General features: G+C 47.9%; 1 protein-coding gene across 1 annotated transcript in view; it reads left to right on the top strand.

Annotated features, from left to right (window-relative positions):
• Nucleotides 1–23,712, top strand: part of ZSWIM8 (zinc finger SWIM-type containing 8) — a 2,802,584-nt gene that overhangs the window by 471,190 nt on the left and 2,307,682 nt on the right. The window contains exon 5 of the mRNA XM_086922151.1: nucleotides 14,797–14,904. Coding sequence (XP_086778277.1) covers nucleotides 14,797–14,904 — 108 coding nt within the window. The remainder of the gene's footprint in view (nucleotides 1–14,796; nucleotides 14,905–23,712) is intronic.

The raw sequence follows: 23,712 nt of genomic DNA, 5'->3' as shown, positions 1-23,712 counted from the left end.
ATTGCTCCAGTGAGGTCTGTCTCCAATGCATAGAAAATAATTGTCTAGTGCTTAAAAAATCCCAAACATATTCACTAAAAGACCTTTCCTCAAAAACTGTAAGCATTGCTCCCAGTAAACCCAGACAATATTGTTGTAAGACCTTGATGTCTTTTGTGGTTACCATGTTACATGGATAGAGAGCGCTGATGTGTTGTTAAGATAGAATTGGGCCCTGTGATACAGTGCAGCACCCCATCTCTCTAAATCATATCTGCAAGCTTCATTCAGCATGATAGTAGGATAGTAGGTAGTAGATAGCAGATAGTAAGAGAATGCTGCATGAAGAGGAAGAAATAGGACAAAAATTGTGGATGAAATTGTTTCAAGAAAACCTCAAGACCTCCTCTTGATACTCCTGCACACCCTCCTACCCTGATGCAACCCATCCCAACGTCAGGAAGTCTGACCCAATCTGAAATTGTAAGTATTTGGTGATGTGGTGGTATTCAGTAATATTTCCAGCTGGATCTACCATAGGAAAGAAAGCGAGAGGGGAGACTAGAGCAGAGAAAGACAGTTAGGCGAAGAATGGAAGGGGTACCTGAGAGAGATGCACCCCAACAAAGAGGACAACCGCAAGTATTATGCAAAAACAGGGCCCCTGCACTTCAAATTACTCCCTCTCCAAAGGAGCGTCACACCCCAAGTCCGACAGTACACCAACAGACTCCACCGACACTATAATCGATACAGCGGCCCTCCCAAGCTGCCTGTTACTGCCAATTGTTCATGTAGGTTGACCTGAGTCTGATCCGGCCCCCGGGTCCTTGACTTGCGGTGGACAAAGCTGGCTCTGGAGGATAGAGTGGGGGGCAGTTCAGGTGCAGCTCGGCGCTAGGACCCTGGCAAGTCTCGCAGTACAAGTGTTGTCCTAGGCCAGCACAGCTCGGCGAAGGTCAAGGCCACAGGCTTCTACAGGACACGTCTCTTAGATGGTTGCAGGCCTCAGCATGCTGGCCTCGGTTGAGTGGTACTTATTCCCCCACCTATGTGACCCGGCCTAGGTCCGACGGACCCCCGGGCGGGCTGGTACGATATGCACAGCACTATGTGGGGGAGGATGGGGGCACCCATTCGCATCGGCAACACTCCAATTGAGGATGGCTATGAGCAAAGAAGGGGGAGGGGGGAGAATTAGCAAGATCAGACACCGGGGAAGTTCACCGCCCCATAGTCACTCGCGTGGCCTAGGCTCGATCCGACCTTCGGGCCAGTGCCATGCGTGGGATCCTGTGTGAGGAAGGGCCCACCCCACATCGCCAGCAGGCACCCTGGAGGGCTTCAATTACATTCAGGCAGGGTGTCCCAACCTCCCTGCGCTTAGCTAGACAGGCAGCCCCCGCACCCCCACAGTTAACGGGGGGGGGGGGGGAGGTGCCAAGAGGCAGCCTGGCAGGGGCAACGCCGGGGGGGGCTTGTTCCCCGCTGCTCTGGTCCAGCCTCCAAAGTCGTGCAGCCAACCACATTGCACCTAGTAGAGCCCGGCAAACACCAAGTCCACAGATCACACTTCTCAGATGGCGACAGATCTCAGGAGATAATTTACTTATTTATTTATTTTTAAAGTTTTGTATAGCGCTAGCTAGACCTGTAGGTGTCAGAGCGCTTCACATACATATTGTGCAAAATGAAGGGCCTTACATTACCTAGAATGCTGACAGTAAGTAAGCAAACCACGGATAAAGAATACAGCATGAACAATAAATACCTGTGCAACGGAGGGGGAGAGAAAAAAAGAAAACAAGGTGATTAGCATAGTCCGTTCACCAACAATCCTTGAATGGGAGTCAACTCGGGATATTGAGGTCTAGGTTAGTTGACCTTGTTCAGGAAAGTATTTGTTAAGGAGATGGAGTTTGAGGTCCCTTTTGAAACTTGAGAAGGAGGGGTTGCATCTGACGACTCCAGGGAGAGCGTTCCATATCCTGGGAGCGTTGCCAGAAAACGATCGGTATTGGGTGGCTTTCTTTTTCATTTTTGGAGAAATGAGAAGGAGTGAGTTGGAGCTTCTCAGTGTTCTGGCTTGACCTGCTCTTACCAGTTTGTTGTTCAGGTAGTTGGGGTCCGGAGAGTGAGAGTTTTGTGTGTGATGCAGGCCAGCTTGTAAATACATCTCCCTTCCATGGGAAGCCATTTGAGGGAGTTGAGAGCTGGAGTGATGTGATCAAATCTTTTTACTCCAGATAAAAGTCGAGCGGCCATGTTCAGCACTGCCCTTAGAGGGGCTAGGTGAGCTTTTGGAGTCCCTGTAAAGATGGCGTTCCCGTAGTCAATTTTAAAGAGAACCAGGGATTGAACTACTGTCTTGAGGTCATCATGGAGAAGAAAAGGTTTCAATTTCTTGAGGTGTTTTTGAGAAAAAAGAGCACTTTTTGCAGAGTTTTTGATGTGGGCCTCCATTGATAGGTTCTTGTCAAGGGTGATGCCTAGAGACTTAACTGAGTCGGATATAACGAGGGGGCAGTTTAGGGCAACCAGATTCTTATCCTCTTATCGCTCCTGCGCTGAGAGGTCGCTCCACAGCCTGCTTGCAGCCTGCTTGCCGAGACCTGGTATCGTTGAGATTCTGCCTTCCACCCTAAAGTTGTTTTTTGTGCCTCTGCCCTGAGCGCTGCTTCGCTTTACTTCCGCTGCTATCTCAGGTACTTTACACGCGATTACCCCCGGCGCTGTGCTCTGCCCTCCCCCCGCTGCCATTTTGTTTGTTTTGCTGGTGTCCTCGTCCTCGTGAGCCCGCCCCGCCTCCCAGCTGAGCCGCCCTCGCCCCTCCCCCTTTCCACTATCTATATATGACCGATGAGCCTCCGTGCAGCGTCCGCGCGCAGCGTCCGCGCCCCATCCGCGCCGAAGGTGCGCCAAAGGTAAGCCCGTCTACGCCCGTCCGCACCTGGACCGCGCCCAGCGCCAGACCCCGTGGCCCTCGTAATGCCCGCCCCTCCCGCATTACTTACGATGCCACCACCCTCCTAGCCCTTAACCCCGGTCGTTCCCCCAACTGCGCCCAAGCTGCTCCTGGACACACCCATGGACCCTTCTCCTGCAACTCCTGCAAGTTCGACGGCACCAAGAACAACTCCTCATCTACGAACACACAACAGATATCCGACCCCAACCACCTACAATGCTTCCTGCTCAACACCCGCTCAGTCCACAGGCACGCCATCGACCTCTGGAATCTACTATAATCCATCTCTCCGGACGTCTCCTTCCTAACAGAAACATGGATGAACGCCTCTTCTGCCCCAGACATCCCCATTGCCATCCCGGAAGGCTATAAGATCATTCGTAAGGACCGTACCGGCCACACAGGAGGAGGCATCGCTATCGGCCATAAGAAATCCATCCGCATCTCAACCAGCTCAGACGTCAATCTCGCCAATACTGAACACCTTCACTTCCAGATCCACATCGACCCCAAGACCACACTCAGAGGCACCCTCCTTTACAGGCCACCAGGACCCCGCGCACAATTTAGTGAAGACATCACGGACTTCATCACTCCACACGCGCTCCCCTCCGAGGATTACATCTTTTTGGGAGACCTCAACTTTCACCTTGAAAAGAACAACGACCGCAACACCACCACCCTTCTGGACAACCTCGCCAACCTCGGACTCAAACAACTTGTCACTACCCCCACCCACATCGCAGGTCACACACTCGACCCTATCTTCACCTCCAGCAAACATGTCTCCTTCAGCCACGCCACAGCTCTCCTTTGGACTGACCACAGCTGCGTTCACTTTACCTACAACAAGCCCACATCCAACATTCACCCCCAACCCACTCTGCAAAGAAACTGGAACAAAATCACCATCGACCAGATCTCCTCATCACTTCTGCAAAACCCCCCAGCCCACTCCTCAAACCCAGACCAAGCAGCCACCAACCTCACCCAATGGTTATCCAACAGCGCCGACATCCTAGCACCACTGAAAAAACGACAAATCAAACTAGGCAGCAAGAAGGCCTCTTGGTTCAACGATGATCTTAAGAAATCCAAGAAACGTTGTCGCTCCCTTGAGAAAGCCTGGAAAAAAGACCCAACCACCAGCACCAAGGACGCCTTCAAAAACGCCACCCGCATACACCACCAACTGATCCGGAATGCCAAGAAAGCCGCTTTCAAGGACCGACTAGATAACAACGCCCACAACAGCAAGGAACTATTCAACATCGTCAAGGAATTTACCAACCCCTCAGCCAACTCCAACGACATCACCCCCTCTCAAGCCCTCTGCGACTCCCTAGCATCATTCTTTCACAACAAAATTGCAGACATCCACAACAGCTTCGACAACCGACCCGAAGACCAACCCACCCAACCCCCTGCAGGACCCCCATCCCCCTTGAACATCCTCAATGACTGGATGCCAATCTCCACCGAGGACACCATCCGTCTGATGAACTCTATCCACTCAGGATCCCCCACAGACCCTTGCCCTCACCACATCTTTAACAAAGCAGACTCCACTATAGCACCGCACCTCCGAGACGTCATCAACTGCTCCCTCAACTCCGCAACCTTCCCGGAAAGCTGGAAACATGCCGAACTCAGCGCCCTCCTGAAGAAACCCACAGCTGACCCCACTGAACTCAAAAACTACCGCCCTATCTCACTCCTTCCATTCCCGGCCAAAGTCATCGAGAAAGCGGTCAACAACCAGCTCGCCGCATTCCTCGAAACCAACAAATCCCTCGACTCCTCACAATCCGGCTTCCGAGCCAAGCACAGCACTGAAACCGCCCTCATTGCAGCAACAGACGACATTCGAACTCTACTGGACAATGGAGACACAGTCGCCCTCATCCTCCTCGACCTCTCCGCAGCCTTCGACCTGGTCTGTCAGAGCACCCTTCTACAACGCCTCAGAAACGTCGGAATCCAAGGAAAAGCACTGGAATGGATCACCTCGTTCCTCACCGGAAGAACCCAGAGAGTCCGCCTTCCACCATTCAAGTCATAGGCCACGGAAGTCATCTGCGGCGTACCACAAGGATCTTCACTCAGCCCCACCCTCTTCAACGTTTACATGAGCCCCCTCGCGGTCATCGCACGCCAACACAACCTCAACATCATCTCTTACGCCGATGACACTCAACTGATCCTATCTCTCACCAGAGACCCTAACACTGCCAAAACCAACCTGCATGAAGGAATGAAAGAAGTAGCCGACTGGATGAAGCACAGCCGTCTGAAACTGAACTCAGACAAAACAGAAGTCCTCATCCTAGGCACCTCCCCCTCCGCCTGGGATGACTCTTGGTGGCCAGAGGCCCTTGGAAAAGCACCCATCCCGACGGACCACGCACAGAACCTGGGCGTCATCCTGGACTCCTCCCTCTCGATGAACAGACAAGTCAACGCCGTTTCTTCATCTTGCTTCAACATTCTTCGCATGCTCAAAAAAACATTTCGTTGGATTCCCACCGAAACTAGAAAAACGGTCACCCACGCTCTGGTCACGAGCCGACTGGACTACGGAAACACCCTCTACGCCGGTACCACCGCAAAACTCCAGAAAAAACTCCAACGAATCCAGAACGCCTCAGCCAGGCTCATATTAGACATCCCGCGTAAAGAACACATCTCTGGTCACCTGAAAAACCTCCACTGGCTCCCCATCAATAAGAGGATTACTTTCCGGCTCCTGACCCACGCACACAAAGCACTCACCGAAATCGGACCCGAATGCCTCCACACACGACTGTCCTTCTACACCCCCTCCCGCCAGCTACGATCCTCCAACCAAGCCCTTGCCACTGTACCCCGCATCAACAAAACCACCATGGGAGGGTAGATCCTTCTCCTACCTGGCAGCTAAAACCTGGAACTCACTTCCCACTCACCTTCGCCTTACTCAGAACCACCTAGCATTCAGAAAGCAACTTAAAACGTGGATATTTGACAAGTAATTCCCCACCCTTCTTCAAGCGCCTTGAGACCCTCTGGGTATGTAGCGCGCTATATAAATTTATTGACTTGACTTGACTTGACTGACTTGAGCCACTCTTGGATAGGTCAATGGTTGCTTTTTTCGAGAGAATAGGATTAGTTCCGTTTTATCTGGGTTGAGCTTTAAGTGATTGACATTGAACCAAGTTTGGATCTCCGTTAGAGTGGTATTGAGGTGTTGGATGTCATGGGGGGGGCTTGATTTTGAAATAGATTTGGGTGTCATCTGCGTAAAGTTGGTAACTCGCTACAGCTTTTTTTAAGATGATTGTGAGAGGTTCCATGAAGAGATTGAAGAGGGACGGGGAGAGGATTGAGCCTTGTGGTACCCCACGTGTGACTTTTGTTGGGTTCGAGAGACAGGATCTGATTTTAATTTGTTGCGAGCAATGCGGAAGGAAAGATGTGAACCATTTGAGTACAGAACCCTTTATGCCGGAGCGCTTCGACAAGGTCTCTAGAAGAGCTGGATGATTAACTGTGTTGAATGCCGCATATAGGTCAATAAGGATGAGTAGGCAGGCATCACCATAAGCTAAGGCTTTGCGAATGTCGTCCGAGACACTGAGTATGGCTGTTTCAGTGCTACAGCCTTTCCTGAATCCCGATTGAAAGGTGTCAGGGAGGTTGAATTCATCAATGTGTTTATTGAGTTGGTGGAGAACACATGACTTCAGTGTTTTTGCTAGGAATGGGAGGTTTGAGATAGGTCTGAGGTTGTTCAGATCATTAGTGTCGGCCCCTGGTTTCTTGAGAATGGGTGTGATTTGTCCTAGTTGAAGGGAGTCTGGGACACAGCCTGAGGTGAGAGAGGCATTGATGATTTTTGTCCAGAAAGGGGAAATGGTGTGGTTGAGTTCTTTTATGGTTGTGGAAGGGAGGGGGTCCATGGTGTGGGAGGAAGGTTTTAGATTAGAAATTATCTTGAAGACCTCGTTGTCCGCCATTAGCTCAAAGTCGGACCAGTGTGCATTGTTTTTTAGCTGGAGGCCGGTCTGATTGTCCTTATACAGAACTCTTTCTTAGAATTCTCAAGTCGGATCTCGCAGGAGTAATTGTTTTTGCAGTGTCTATGTTCCTGGAATCTGCATGGCGTAGGAGAATGTCACTTTTGCCCAGGTCACTTTAATGTAGAGTGTCAGATTGCGAGCATTTTAATTGATGACCCTGTACTGTTTTATAGCTGTATTTTTATTCGGAAAAATGTTAATGGTAGTGTTTTAGTGTTTTAGCATTGGTTCTTATTTGCAGCTATTGGGTTAGTGACTGATTGGCGGGACCTCCTTCCCTGAATTGTCATTTATGTGCACTTTTTTTATCTTCAAATTGTATGTATTTTATGTGGTATCTTTTATGGCAAAATTGCCGAAATAAAGAATGATGATGATGATTGTGGAAGGGAGGGCGTCCATGGTGTGGGAGGAAGGTTTTAGATTAGAAATTATCTTGAAGACTTCGTTGTCCGCCATTAGCTCAAAGTCGGACCAGTGTGCATTGTTTTTTAGCTGGAGGCCGGTATGATTGTCCTTATACAGAACTCTTTCTGCGTTGTCAGGGGAAGTAGAAGGGGGGCAGGTTATGAGGGAAGGAGTGTTTGCGGTTTGTATGAAGGATTGATCAATTTTAGAGAATTTATTAGCGAAGAAGGTGGCAATTTCTTCACATCGCTCATTTGTGGCTTAGATATCTTGAGGGGGGGTGCCGCTAGTTTGGCTTTTGACAATGCTGAAGAGCTCTCTCGGCCTGTTTTTCGCCAGATCTAGTTGGCTGCGGAAAAAGGACGCCTTTTTTCTGAAACTTTTTTGTATGCCTGCCGAGCAGATCTAAGTTGTGTTAGGTGTAAGGTCGAGGGGTTAAGCCTCCAAGCCCTTTCCGTTTGTCTGAGTTGGCGCCGTTCATCGTTTAGCTCCACGTAAACCAGGGTTTCGATTTGTTTTGCCTCTGTTGTTTGAGTTTGAGTGAAGCTACTTGGTCTAAAACCTCTGTCATTTTTGAGTTAAAGTGTATAGTGAGGTCATCAGCCGTCCATGATGAGGAATGTAGTTGGAGATGGGGATGAATCATGGATTCAAGTTCAGATAAAGGGATTTTTCAGATGTTTCTGGTCAAGAGTTTAGGTTTGACGTCACAAATAGGTTGGTGGCTGACAGGTGTGTCAATCCTGAACAGAATGAGGTGGTGGTCGGACCAGTCAATGGGAGAAATCGCTCTGAGAGACCAGTTCGTTGTTGTTAATGATCGCATCTAGTGTTGCACCTTTGATGTGAGTTGGCTTATTGCAGAGCTGTTTGAGGTTATGTATTTCCAGGAGGTTGGATAGGTTCAGGACAGTGGAGTCTTTTGGGTCGTTCCAATGGATATTGAGGTCACCCAGGAACACGTCTTTGGTATCTGTCAAGGAGAACCGTGCTATTAGGTCTGTTAGTTCTTCGGGAAAAAGAGTACGTTCTCCAGGCGGATGGTAGATGTTGTGGAATTTAATGGATGAGGTGCCCTTAATGGTGAGTTCGACACCCAGGTATTCAAACTAAAGGTATTCTGCAGGTTTGAGATTGGTAATCTGTATTCCAGCTTTGTGGATGATGGCTAGTCCCCCCCCCCCCCGTTTTGATCGTCCTGTCTTGTCTGATTATGTTGTACCCTGGGGGGGGGGGGGGATGTCAAGGATGGGGGTAGAGTGGACATTGAGCCAGGATTCAGTGTGGAAAGCGATGTCAATTTCTATAGCGAGCAGAGCTTCAGCAATGTCAGAAGTGTGTTGTACTGCTGATCTGCAGTTTAGGAGCATACAAGAGAGAGGGCGGGGAGCCTCGATGATGGGGGAGTTAGGTGGATAGACGTGTATTGAGCAGGGGGTCTAGGCGAGTGGACAGTATTAGGGATTCTGTTTGTGCCAATAATAACAGGGATGTGGAAAGGGGCAGACTTTTGTTTGGAAGCGAGGTAAGAGTCATTGATCTCATCTGGTTTCGGTACCGAAAAGGGCTGGCTATCCCAGTTGGAACCAAGTGTCTGACTCGCTGTTGGACTGGGGGGTCGAGGGGTGCTTTGGGGGGCCATGAGATGTGTATTGAGTGGGGCCATGGGAGATGTATTGAGTGGGGTAGGGGCCATGAGGTGTATTGAGTGGGGCCATGGGAGGTGTATTGAGTGGGGTTGGGGCAGAAATGCCCAGGGGGAGGGAGCACGATGGCTTGTCTCTGTTGAGGTTTTGCTGTAATTGAAGGAAATCAGCAGTAAGGGAGTTAACTTTCATCTCCATTCTGTTCAGTTGCTGTGTTATTGCACTGAAAAAGTTTGAGGTTTTAGGCAGGGGTCGAGACAGACTTGGGTCTATGCAGGGAGATTTAATAGGGGTCAGGGATAGGATGGAGTCCCTGGGATAAGGAGAGGGGAGAGGTTGTACACAGGGAACTGGATTAGTCATATTCCCATTCGAGGAGATCAGGGGAGGAGAAGTGGGACTAGTGTCTAGGTGAGGAGGGAGAGAAATTCTAGGCAGGGCGTCCGAGTTCTGGGTCATGTCAAAGAGATTAGCGGTGGAGGTAAGTTGTGTACGTGGGAGTGCAGCAGCGGAAGGGGAGTGTGCAGAGGAGGGAGGGGGGAGAGACTCCATAGGATTGGAAATGGCGTTAGACCCGGGGGGAGTCAGGCTCAGGGGAACAGGGACTGCGTAGGGGGTCGGGGAAGATTGTGAGGGAGGGTTCAGATTATCAGGGGTAGGGAGGGGAGTGTCTGAGGGGATTTCAGTTGCAGGAGAGCTAAGGTTAGAGACCAAGCTGTCGGGATCGGCCATGTGGGGATTGTTAGTTGTGAGTTTGTCGCTCCTGGTGTGCTCAGTTGATGTGATTGTGGTGGGTATTTGGCGACGGAGTGTAATGATAGGGGTAGTGTGATTGTAGTGATTGATGGTGGATGTCCATGAGTAGAAGAGAGGGACTTCAGGGCAGGGAGATTGGATCAGTTCCATATTATTAGTGAGAGTGGTGAGGGATGGGAGAGATAGGGTTTGATGGCTCAGTTGAGTTAACAAGGAGAGAAGAGTAGGTAAGTGGCGGTCAAAAGTGGTGAGGTGCGGGTCGGTGGCTTGTATGAGAATGGTTCCAGTTCTGTAGATGGAAATGGTGAGTTCCCCTTTGAAGATTGGGGATATGGAAGTGGAGATTTTTTCACCATAGGGAATGATTACTGACTTGGTGACTTGGAGGTGAAGAGAGAAGGGGTTTTTCCATTTAGCCAGGTGATTGGTGTATAAAATGAAGTTAGTTTTCGTGCAGCCGTTGGACGCTGAGTGGTAGTTATCTACAATGAGTGTTTCCGGGTGTTGTTTTAGAGTACTGTGTTTGAAGTTCTTTTTAGCGTTACTGGTCATTTTGATAGGGTAGTTAATGGACCAGGAGTTGGGTCTGTCACGCACGAGTGTAGAGTTTCGGGTGGGGTTAGGCATGCGCATGATTGAAAGGTAGAAAAGTCGAGACGTAGTAGGTAAAACTTAATAAGCATAAAAGCACATCTATAAGCATAAATCAAGGTGCATAAAACATACTACAAACACTACAATTCCTAGCACCTATAAAAAGCACTCTAGGGCCTTGCGCCCTACAAATGTAATAGTCCCCTGGGCCAAATGGCCATCTCTAAGGGGCTCAAATGCCCTCTGTCCAAAGTCAGGGCGTGCTGCCAATGCAGCGACAGTCACGGGTGCGCACTTGGCACAAACCTAAACGTGGCAGCTGCCCACTACTTGCTGGGCATCTTCAATGACAGACCTAAACGTTGCAGCTGGCACTAAGTGCTGCGCAGTTGTGCAAGCCAAGGAAGGGGCGAAGGAGTACATCTCACTCCTATATAAAGTCCATGTCCCCTAAAAGTGAAAAACCTAAAAGGTGCAGCTGCCCACTACTTGCTGGGCAGCTGTGGAGTAGGGAAAAAAGCGGAGTGGGCTCTCAGAGGCCCTTTAAACAAATTACTGAGCTAGTTCAGGCCTCTTTTTCAGTCCTCATCTCACTTTTCTTCCTTCTTTCACTCTTTTCCTTTACTTTACCCTATCACTTTTGTTCGTAATTCCTTATTTCCTTACAACTTCACTGCTTCCTGCTTTCCTGTTTTCAGATATTTGCTGGTGGTTTAAATCTGTCCTTTTATTTGAAAAGCACCATTCTAAGATGGCCGCCAATTTTTACTATACTAGTTCAGGCCTCATGTTCAGTCCTCTCTTTATGTTTATTATTTTAGGGGAGCTGGGAGTCCTCGAGTCCAGAAGAAACCCAAAAATGGAGGGTTGGATCCCCAGGGCACCGAGGACCCCTCTCCCCCCTGCAGTCAGAAGGAGCGGGATTAATTTTGATACAGCACTGTGTACACGTCCAACAAGAAACAGTTATAGCAACTCTGTTTAGCCCATAGGATCCACGCAGAATCAACTGGCCCAACTTGTCCAATGCCGAACACGTATAGGCAAGGAACACTCTTCCATCACAAACTAACCCTGGCTAGGATCGTCCGTGGTCCGGCGCACGTGTAGTGCTCGGGGGTCCCTGGGTCTTCTAGTACTATTGCACCTCCAAAGTGCTGTATCGCTGCTGCATTCTAGCCCCAAGCGCTGCCAGACTAAGTGCTCAGACCTCCATGCACTGCTCTTTGTCCGCAACGGAGGAGTTCCGGTGGTTGCAAGCAGGGGTAGCGGCCGGGCCCACTCTCCCTCACAGACAGCAGTGGCACAGGATCGCAAATCATTTCCCACTGCGGCCGCCACCGCGACAGTCACTCACCCGGTCAGCTTCGACAAGCCCAGTGAGCATCCGCACGATCACTGGTCTCAAGATGGCACGCTTGCAGCCGCCGCCGCCACAGTCCGCCCTCACCTTCTTCACCAGTCCGCTTCCACCTACAGCGAGACCTATTGCGTTGCAAATGCTTGTTATATATTTTATTGTATCACTATAAGTCTTCGACAACAGACAGATAAAGCTGTCTGCAGTTGAGACCTAAAAAGGGTCTTGGAAGAAAGCGTCAGAACCACTAACCCTAAACTACAAAATATTTCAAAAGACAAAGTAAACATTGGCATGAAGTGCAATACAACACAGCTTTCCTGACACCTTCACATGGGGTACTCTATTAAAAGGAGGTACGTGACAAGCCCACTGTGATCACCTCACACATCCAGAGAAAGCCAAATGTTATCATTTATGTTGAACAGACAGCATATGCGAAGAAGGCTCTCCAGCATTTGTTGCACGGTGCTCCCCTCCTAGTCTGCTTCGACACGGCCTAGGTCAGACCTGACTTCTGGGTCGGCGGACTGCACTATGCACTCTAGGATGGGAGGCACATCCCGCAGCAACACCAAATGTGTCAGAGCGCCTCGGCTCACTGGCCTGCAACCCACCAAGCCCCACGATTCAAGAGGTCGGGAAGACCACAAAATCATTACCCAGGACAGTAACCACCCCCTCAGTTACCTGCGGACTACGGACTAGGCCCAAGCTGATCCTCAAGCCAGTGCGAGGCACGTCATTGATGTACAACTCTGATGTGCAGCTATATGAAAATGTAAACAATATTTAATCTCTGTGCTGGTGAGAGCAGATATTACTGTATTTTCTAAAGCAGCAGCAATGTTGTGACAAAATCACTGAAATAAAGATGTAGAAAAACCTTATGAGGAGGGTTTAAATGCCTGTGTCCTTGCGCTTGGACTAGTCTAAAGCCAGCCCCAACAGGTTCTTTACATTGATAATTTCAGCATATTGTTTCCCGAATGGGTACTAACGCCCACTGTCCTGAACTCAAAGCCTACATTTTTAAGGGCTCGTGGCGTTAACCGCACGAAGCGCGGTCTCGCCAGAGACCCTATTGTTAGCGGCTCAGCTTTCCAGGAGACAGCACCTGGCCGCGCGCATTTCCTCTGCCAGAAGGCGATTTGTGCGGGCCACGCGCACGAGAACGCGCTCGCTGTAGCCAGCTCCTGTCTCCTGGAAAGCTGCTCCAGCACACACGCATGCGCACACAGACATCCTCCTTATCGCCACGTTTATCCAGCGCCTGCATTTCCTCCATTGCGGCGCGTTTCTGACCATGCCACATCCCGGTTCTATTTGATTTATGTGCCATACCCAGCATACAAAGAAAAACCAAAGGGGATGATGGCCCCCCTCCCACACAGAGACATTAACCTCAATTCACAGCGCATCCGGGACGCCATTCTCCACGTGGGAACATCTCATAGTGCTTCGAATCATGGCGCCGCCAGTAAGTGAATCCATTCACACCAGCAGCAGCATTCGGGCCAAGTCATATCTTCCTCCTTATCGCCACGTTTATCCAGCGCCTGCATTTCCTCCATTGCGGCGCGTTTCTGACCATGCCACATCTCAGTTCCATTTGATTTATGTGCCATACCCAGCATACATCTTTTCGAGACTTCGGTGAATTCTCTGTCCCTTAAAATATACCCATTATTGCCCCTAACACGGCATGCCTAAACAGATTCTTGCTTTTCTGCGCAGATTAAATTTCTTTGTTTAGTGCACCACAGATAAAGGTATATCCCCCGCCTTTATTTTACCTTTCCCCGGGAGCCCCACACAGTGCCATGCGCCACCGCAGCCTCTCCCGGTCCGGACCGCTTCTTACCAGCATTGAAGTTGTCACCATTGCATCAACTTTCTTCCGTAGATGTTTTTCCTGGCAAGCACTCTGTGGGCGCAGGCTTCAGAAGACGGAAGTCCCGCCCCACGATAAGTTTTGTTTTCTCTTATGTTGAATAGAATCGCCCAGAGACTTCTTTCGACTTCCATTGGAGTTGCACCTAGAATGCTGTGACCTATAGATCATATATCTGATGTCGGAGGGGAATGCTTACCTCCCCTAAGTGTTATATTAAAAATTATTATGTCCAAATTATGTCTTTTTTTGTCATAGCCATAAAATGTAACTCTATATATTTTTCTTAAATCGTGTTTGCCAACATGCTGTATAGAAATATTATGCCACACTCCAAAAATTAAGTTCTAATGAAATACAAATCTGCAGACTATGGCGAAGAAAATAGGAGCTGTGTGAATAACAACTGTGAGCCCGTGCCTGAGGTGCATCATCAGAGCTGTGTGAATAATAACAGCTGTGAGCCCGTGCCTGAGGTGCATCATCAGAGCTGTGTGAATAACTGCATCAGCCCCGTGCGTGAGGTGCATCATCCACGTTGCTCAGGTCACACAAATTCCTGCACTCTCTACCACACTTCTTTCAAGAACAGCATACTTTTGCACACTCTCTCACTGCTCACCAATTCAAAGTTTGCTAAACATTTTATGCAACGCATTGTCATACACAATGCCAATAACTCAAACTTTAATGCTGCAAGCCCTATTGCATTGTAAATGCTTGTTTGATTCAGGTAGGCGAATCGCCGGTTGACTGTCCTCTGAACCATTTATCTTGAATTGCTTCATTTTGCTTGGAGCTTCCGTCAGTACTGTTGGCATTTTATTTCATTAACAGTTTGTGCTCTGTAGTAGCTACTAGGCAACATGTCAAGGTATAATATAAAAAATATAATTCTACTGAATATTCAAATGCCTTTTAATAAATATCTTCTACAAAATACTTGTGACGTGGGAGGTCTTGTGTTACCGCTGGCTTAATAATTTTTTTCTCACATTGTATTTTTGTTAGGCTTTTGAAGGTTTGTGTGAAAAAACCATTAAAAGCAATTATGGTCTGTACTTGTATTTTACTTTCTGTTTTTTTTTTACTACAATGTTTTATGGTTTCTTTTTTACCTGACCTCAAAGGCGTCTGCAGTGTGCCTGCGAGCACCAGTTTCGGAGTCCTTGTCTCGACTGCAGAGGGATCAATTGCAAAAGTTTGCACAGTACCTTATCAGCGAATTACCTCAGCAGGTAGGTCAACAGACGTACCAAGAAATCTGATAGGCTGTGGGGTCTTAATACCGGTGTTGCTATGCCTTAATGTTGCATGATTGATTATTTGCAAGATCATATAAGAGTTTGTGTGCTGAATTTTTTTGAACTGTAATTATCATTCCGTGATAAACATCTATGCAACAGTAGCTTTTTGTATGTATTTGTCCTAGGATGTTACATGTGTTTTTTTTGCTCTTGGTGAAATTGTTTTAGGGCACTAATAGGAGACAACACTTGGCTTGTAATTTGAAACAAACCTGATAGCAGTAATTTGAGTGAACACGTCTATGTTCAGTATATACATTAGTTATTGGAACTTTTAAGCTCTAATAACTTCTTGGATGTAATGGAGCTTGCAGCTGTGCCCTCTAGGGATGGACACAGAACCCACCTATAGCGGCAGGGGCTCAGCCTCTATCATCGACTATATTTTTATCACCGCTTGTTTAGAAAACTTTGTGCTAAAGGCAGAGGTAATTCCCACACTTCAGGGGGACCACCATCCAATTAATCTGACCCTGAGTCTCAACGCCTAGACCAATTTATGATAATGTCCAGGGTGCCAGAGATCTGACTCCTACTACTGACAACCTCAGAGTGGTTTGGCGTGGCATAGATAATAAAGTGGTATTCGAAAGGATGGTAAGATCTTACCCTGAGTTGATTAATACCTGTTTGACGTTTAGAGATCATAACTTGGAGGTAGTCGGCGCTTTTTCAGAGCTCTGCAATGGCATTAAATCCTTGTTGTCCAAGCCCAATAAGAAAACTAACTCAGACCCAGGTTGGTTTAATGCTGATTGTTCCTCAGCTAATAGAGCCCTGCGAAGGGCGCTTGCTAATAAACCTAGAGACAGCCCTCTGGCTAAATCACTTAGGCTGAGTTATAAGAGAGTTATCACAATTAAAAAAGGAGGAGACCATAAGAGAGAATCAGTTTAGTGTTGTTTGGTGTCGTTGGCATAAGAGAATATGTTGAGTCCATGGCTTCTGACGATGGCTGCAAGCGGGCCAAGTAGATGTTGAAAAGGGTGGGGCTCAGGGAGCATCCCTGAAGCACTCCGCAGCTGATCTCTGTGGGTTCTGAGTTGAACAGTGGGAGTCTGACTCTCTGCGTTCTATGGCTTTGTCGTCAATACTGGCGTCGTGGAGTCTTGTGTAGAGGCTGTTGTGGGAGACTGTGTACAAGGCAGCCGAGAGGTCCAGGAAGATGAGCGCTGCAGTCTTTCCTCAGTCGAGGTGTGTGCAGATGTAGTCTGTAGCAGTGAGGAGAGCGGTCTCAGTGCTATGGTTGCTTCTGAAGCCCGATTGGGAGAGGTCCAGGATGTTGCTAGTTTTGATGAACTCGAAGAGTTGAGCGTTAATGGCTTTCTCAATGACTCTGACTGGCAAATGGAGCAGAAAGATTGTTCTGTAGTTCTTGACGTCCGTCGGGTCAGCAGAAGGTTTCTTCAGCAGGGAGTTGATATCTGCATGCTTCCAGTCTTCCGGGAAGGTTGCGGACTCGAAGGAGCAGTTGATGGTGTGGCAGAGTGGCGATGGAGGTGCCGGCTCTGTTGAAGATGTGGTGAAGGCAGAGATCGAGGAGACTCCAGAGTGGAGGCTCTTCATGATCGTGAGGGTTTCGTCCGAGGTGAGGCTAGTTGAGTTGGTCAAGGTCTGCTGGGGGCTGGAGCCATTGGGTGTGGAGCCTGCGGGTGGGGTAGGTGAGTCTTGGGTTGCGGAGCTGTGATAGATCTCCTTGATCTTTCAGTGGAAGAAGGTGGCAAGGTTGTCGCAGAGGTCCGGAGACGTGGATGCCTGCTAAGTTTAGTCAATTCTTTGACCACAGCGAAGAGTTCTTTGCTGTTGTGTTCATTGGCGTTTATGAATTCCTGGGTGGCTGCTTTTTTTGTTCTAATGAGGCAGTGGTGTGCGGTGAGTTTGTATTTGAAGGCCGTGTGGTCTGCCATGATCTTTCTGCTTCTCCATCTTTTCTCAAGCCGTCTGTAAGTGCGCCCGGACTCTTGGAGGGTGGGGAGAATCAGCTGGCTTTTTTGGAGGGCTGCTTGCCTGAGGGTTTGCTGAGGGGGAAAGTGTGTTGGCGCAGTTCGAGATTCAGGTTGTTTGCTGAGGCATTCGCATTTGTGGATGTCTGTGGTTGAGTCTTGCTGAGGGAGGTGGTGAGCTGATCTTTGCTCACCTTTTTTCAGCTTCTGTGAGGATTGCGGTGGGCATGGTGTCGGAGAAGATGGGGTCGAGCGGGTGTCCTGCTGAGTGGGTTGGCGTTGTGATCAGTTGTTTGATGGTAGTGAAGTTCTCCAGTAGGGATGAGGTGTTGTGATCTTTGAGGTTGTCCAGGTGGAAATTGAGGTTGCTAAGGAGGATTTAGCCCGTTGAGGTAAGAGCGTGGGGATTGATAAAGTCTGTTATGGCTTTGCTGTGAGTGGGCGGGATGTGAGAGGTCTGTAGACGAGGGTGATGTGTAGGGTGGCGTTTGGGTTGGTCTGTAAGTGGAGATGCTTCATGTCGGTTGAGTGGTCGTCGGAGCTGCTTGTGAGGTGGATGGTGTCTTTGTGTACAATGGTGATGCCTCCTCCTGGTCGGTTGATCTGGTCCTTAGAAATGATTTTGTATCCATCAGGGATGACGGTTGCAATGTCTGGGACTGAGCTGGAAGTCATCCAGGTTTCTGTGAAGTAGACCTCATGGGAAATGGAGTCGAGCAGGTCTCAGATCTCCACAGTGTGTCTTTTGAGGGAGCTGGTGTTGAGCATGAGGCATCTGAGGTGGTCGTGTCCGGTTCTTGAGTGTCGTGCGGTTGGTGGGTCTGGTGTGTGGAGGCTAGGGAAGGTGTAGTTGCAGCAAGTGAACGGGCCTTGGGTGATCGTCAACGACACAAGATTACAGGCAGAGTGGCATCCGGTGTTGCAGGCATGCAGGCTGCTTGCGTTGTAGCGGTGGATGGTCTTAAGGACCAGGGTCCGTGGCACTGGGCGCTGTCCAGGCACAGATGGGCTTGCCTTTGGCGCATCCGCTGTGCACCATTAAGAAGTGTGAGGGGAGGGCTGGACCTTTGGGAGGCGGGAAAGTGGGAAACAGGAAATCTGTGCTGAAGGGGGGCTGGGCTAAAGGGGACGAGTAGTGGTGGGGACACGGAGAGAAAAAGTGAAAGAAAGTAGCAGAGAAGCAGAAAAGAATAAAGGAAGGTAAGAGATCAGAAGAGAACAAGCACTGGCGTTGCCAATAGGTTTCGCATTTGGAAAGTTGGAGCTATTGGTTTTGTAAATGACATTTTATACTTATATATCGTTATTGGCATTGTCAATAACAATATATAAATATAAAATGTCATTTACAAAACCAATAGCTCCAACTTTCCAAATGCATAACCTATTGTCAACGCCAGTGCTTGTTTTATTTGTTGCTATTGAACGTTTTTTCAAAATAGAATAAACCCCTGTGTTCAAATTTCAGTCTGATTTTTAGCACATAGTGTTAGTTAAAAAAAAAAAAAAAGAAATGCACGTTTAAGTCGCATGACTTAAGTATATTGTTTCTTTCTGTGTGCAAGAAAGGACTCGCTGACAACGTAGACGCTGACGATAGGCAGCCGAATGCGGGAAGTCAACCCGCAGTGGCTGAACATTAATCATTCAAAAATAACATCGAAATTGCAGCTGCAAAGTAACATTACTGCTGTTGCCCGTTTTCATGAGTCGTCAATGCAGGGGAACTGCAGCTGCTATAATTTATGATATCAATAAAAGGCATTGGTTTTATTGACAAAGCAGGCGGGAACCTGATAAAAAAAAGTACAGACAGCAGAACCGTGATTATCTCGAGTCGCATACACGCTGTGCATGCTTGAGGGTTGTGGATGAGCGATGGCGGCTGCTCCCCAGCTTGTCCTTTTGGCACCCCTGGCGCGGTCTTTGTTTCTGCTGGTCTCATTGGTCATAGCAGTAACGAGGACCAGAGAGTTAAAGGGTTTATGGTGCCGTATGCTTACAGCACGCGCTGTTACTAAACAACGTGCTGTGCACTGTCCTCCCATCGAGTGTTATTTTTAAAATATTGCAAATTGTTCACGTGAAAAGTTGTAAGTTTTGGTTTTGGGAATGATTTATTATTACGTATTTGAAACTAGGTGTATGTATCAGCATGCACACTCCACCCTGGATTATGTTTTTCTACCACCGGGTTCGGAGCTAAAATTCACGGATGTGTCTTTGAAACTGTGATTCCAAGAGCAAGGCGTCCCTGAGGAGGGGGGAGGGCGGCGGAAGGAGGCTGGCGGGGGGAGGGGGCGAGAGGCAAGAAGGATGGATGAAAGAAGGGAGTGTGATTAGAGAACAAAGAGAGAGAAGGCAAGGGGGAGGGGGATCGGTGACAGAGGCCAGTCGGGTAATAGAATTAGAGGAGGGTGAGGTGGTTTGAAGGGGTGGGATGGGAGGAGGGGGGCGGGGGGAGAGAGGAGGAGAGAAAGGAGTCGGTGAAAGAGGTGCATTTGGAGACAGAGGATATGGTACGAAGCAGGGGAGTAACCGAAGCCCCTTCAAGTAAGGCTGTGTGCCGGGAGAGAGAGGGGAGGTGCTGGAGCTGGGGAACAGATGGCCGTGCGTGATGCGCTTGGAGAGTGTATGCTGGCAAATGGCCGGATGGAAGCCAGATGGGGGCGGGAGAGCCTGGTGGGGGGGCGGGAATGCGAGCGGTGGCAGGCGGATTAGGGAGATGCGCGTGCTTGTGTGGTCACGGGACCCGCTTTTGTGGTCACGGGACTCACATGCACTGTGAGAAAACCGCAGTGGTTTGACGAGTCGATCAAGCCCTTGAATTTTCGCCTATTACATTCACAAGCGAATGATAATAGGCAAAACCTAAAAAGGCAGAAAGAAGAGAGAGGGCAGGTCAGCAGCAGAGCAGAGATGCTCCTCACTGGACCTCCAGGGATGAGGTTCAGGCGGGTGCCTGTGGTTGAAGGAGGGCCTTGAACTCACAGACCTGCAAGGGTCATGGGTAGCAGCTACCAGGCGGAGCTGTACAGGAAGGGAAGCAGTTCACTGTTTGTGTTGGTGGGCAGCCCATCAAAGCCTTGCAGTGGACTCTGTTAAAATGTACATGTCATCCTTTCAACCTTTTTATGTTTGCTGTATCAGCCTTCTCTTTTCAAATCACATGTTTCCTTCGAAACCCCTTGAAGTGCTTCATGGGACCTTAGTTTGGTCTTCACATTTCTTAAGTGGATGTAATTTGAACTGATTTGTCTTGTTCCTTATGTTTTTTAACAATTCAAGTCTGTTTGTTTTCCTCATTGCAACCATTTGTGCGTGTTGTGTTAGTGTAGTGCAGGTGCACCTGCAGGTACAACTTCCCAATATCACTTTCTTTCAAGACAAAGTGGTGCTAAGAACTCTTACTGCCTTCGTTCCAAAAAATGTGTCACCAATTCATTTTGGCAAAAGATCACTTTTATCAGCCTATTTCTCTCTACCACATACCTCTAAAGAGAGGAGAAATCATCTGCTTGACCTCAAAAGAGCTTTGAGTTTTTACATTGAGCAGATGAGAACAATATGTTGCGGACCACTCTTTGTGGGTTTCGCTGGTACCAAGAAAAGCAGAAAGTTGCAAAAAAGAACACTGTCAAGATAAAGCATCCTCTACATTTAAATATGCTACTGACTGGCCAAGAAAGAACATCTGAAGCCATGCAGCCCCTTTTTACGAGAGCCAAGGCTGCTGCGACAGCTCTGGAAAGGAGGGTATCTGTTCTGAACATCTGTCAAGCTGCAATGTGGACATCCGAGCATATTTTCACCAAACACTACTGCCAGGTCTGAAGAGTGGGCTTTTTGGAATACTTTGTCTGCCAGGACTTTTTGGGTTGAGGCCATTCCTCAAACCCTTTACTTTTTTGGAGGTACTGTTTGGTTATGTAGTCTGATGGTAAGCTCTGTGTTTAAAAGTGTATAATGGAGGAACAAGTTATTTACCTTCTGTAACACTCTGTTCATACCATGTATGTCTATAGTTACACATGCCCTGCGTATTCCTGCCATCTAGTGTTGGGCTCAAATGTTGCAAGTTGTTTTTGTTCGAATAAATCTTTTAGAGTTATGAGGCACACTGTGACTGCTGCATTAGTTGACAATGCAAGTGGGCACCAACTCTATTGTCATAATGTGTTCTCTGGCATCTGATTTGGACCTGCACCGTTGGACCTCCTGGAGTCGAAGCATTCACTTTTGTGCTTCAGGTCCTCATGGTTTTTCGTGTCTCTAAAAAAGACTATCAATGTGTTGGTTCTGATACTAGTTTCCCTTATTCTACTGGACGTCAGAGACAGCCGTGTATCTTTGGCCCTAGTCCAGCGTGGCGCACCTCTGGGGTCCGTGTACCCTCAATCTACTTTCTTGAATGACAGAGAATGCCCACCCACGGTGGGTGATGAAATGGACCTCTTTTCGTGAATGTCCTTGTTACCACGCTTAATAACTTTGGGCCGTCCTCCAAAGTGTCGGCAACCTTTGTCTCTCCCTGAAGCATAATGCCGAATGCTCCTCGTTCCTGCATTTCAAGGCTAGAATTACTCTTTATTACTGCTGATAGAGACGCTGGGGCCACACTAGAATGCAGAGGCAAGCAGGTGAAGAAACTTGCAACATCTTTGGGGAAGCAGACCCCTTAGCACTGTGGAGGAAGATCATCTTGAATCGTCCGGTGTTCCAGCTCACTAGCCCAGCCCAGAGTTCATCCACTCGAGTGCGTCTGACACTTAGGCAGACGTAGGGCAGGAGACCCCATCCACTGGACCCACTATTTCCACATCTCATTCCATCCATCCCATCGGCGATACCTTCGCTTTGTGGTAAGTGGTCAGCACTTACCACTGCCCCAAGAGTATTCACAAAATGCCTAGCTGTAGTTGTCGCCCAGCTCAGAAAGGGAAGCATACATTTCTTCCCCTATATAGACTGATTGCCCAAGTTCACAAGCAAAAAGCAATCCCTTGCAAACATTCAAGCAGCCATGTCCTTGCTTCACAGCTTGGGTTTTCCAGTAAACGCCCTAAGTCCCACCTACAGTCACTACAAATTTAAGCTTTCCTAGGGTTCATTCTCAGTGCCATTACAGGTCGGGCATATCCCAACCAACAGATGTTGCAGGCAATTCAGGAACTTCTGCCTCTTTTTCAACTAGATCATCCTCTTCTAGACAGGGTATTTCAACCCTCTTGCACTAAAATTCTTAACAAAATTTGCAGAGCATGATTACCCTGATGCTGTAAATCACTTGGCCAATCAGAATATGCAGGTCAGTGGGGAACAACCAGTATCAAGTGCCCTGGAATTAACAGATTTATTCCCCAGCGGCAATATTCCACTCAACCGTGGGAGAATAGCAGACCATAACATTTGTTCTCTCCAATCACTCACAACGGCAGTTATAAAATTAGTTTCTTTCCCAAATAAACTCCGCTGTTTGGTGGTAATCGTCGAGTTTTGGTCCAATGTACTTCCTTCTATAATTATTCAAAGAAAGAGACACTCTTCAGAAAAAGGGATTTGATATAGCCGTAGTTAAAGAAATCAACTCTGTTTCTAATCATTCAAAAGAGACCGAAGGGGATGAGGACCCCCTCAATAAAAATAGCCAGCAACTCATGGGCCACGAAATATCGAGGAACACTCAGGACAGCCCTCTGATGTCCTCACTTAAAGAAGGAATGCGCTGTATCTGGAATTGCTCTGATACAAAAAAGTCGCCCCATCCTGATGAAAATACCTGGGCGTGGATTGCTGGCTCCTTAAATAGCAATAAGTCGGGCAAAGATTTGAAACTTCCATTTTTAGCAGTAACTTAAAAATAGCATTATGGAATATAGCTGGAAAAACTTCAGAAAAGTTATCTTTTATTTTGGAAAACTCTCCATCCACTGTGTTGCTAAAAGAAACAAGATTACTTTGTGTTTGTCACTGCCGCAGAGGCCATAAGAAGAGGACGTGCAAAAGGGGGCCTCACAATTCTACTAAAAGAAGCAATCAACTGGGATCCTGAAGAAATAGAGCTCTCTCTTTCCCTAACATGCAAAGCATCAACATCAGGTGCCAGAAAGAAAGTACAGAGCCTGCCCTAGATCTACTACTCTTTAATATATACATTCCACCCAGTTCTTCAAACAATCCCCTCTTGGAAAAATCATCCACGAAAATCGATCAAACTCTAGAATCCAGGGGGGTTTCCTTCGATGATAATAGCTGGGGACTTCAGTGGAAAAATCTTGAATGCCGTATTTAAAAACAGGTGAAAGTCAGCACAAGAGGTAGCTTGTTCAATTCCAACCCCGTATTTCCTGATAAGATTAGAGGCGATAAACAAGGGAAACTGCTTTTGTTTCATATTGCGGCAATTAATGGCTTCATTTCAAACTGAAGGGCAGTTGGAGATATACCAGCTGCATTAATTAAAATGGGTAACTATAATTCTTCTATCTTAGATTATGTAATCTGCAGCTTATATCTGTTCGCAAAAATTCAGCCATTAACCATTCAGTACAGACACGAAAGTGATCATGCATACTTGACTATAGGAATTGAAATTTTAACACAGTCTACATTCCCATGGTCTTTATGTATTTTAAATGGCCAGGCAGATGTATACCAAAAATCAGGTAAGATCCACTGGAACTCCAAAGCAATCAACAAAATGAATACTGCAATGTCTTCCTTTTTACCAGTCCTTATAAATGGAGAAGGTTATCCCATATCCAGATACGAAGATACATTACAATCAGTTGTGGCT

The sequence above is a fragment of the Lissotriton vulgaris genome, chromosome 5 (assembly GCF_964263255.1).
Source record: "Lissotriton vulgaris chromosome 5, aLisVul1.2, whole genome shotgun sequence".
Classification (NCBI taxonomy): Eukaryota; Metazoa; Chordata; class Amphibia; order Caudata; family Salamandridae; genus Lissotriton; species Lissotriton vulgaris.
The sequence above is the reverse complement of the archived record's forward strand: the minus strand, read 5'-3'. Positions and strand labels throughout refer to the sequence as shown.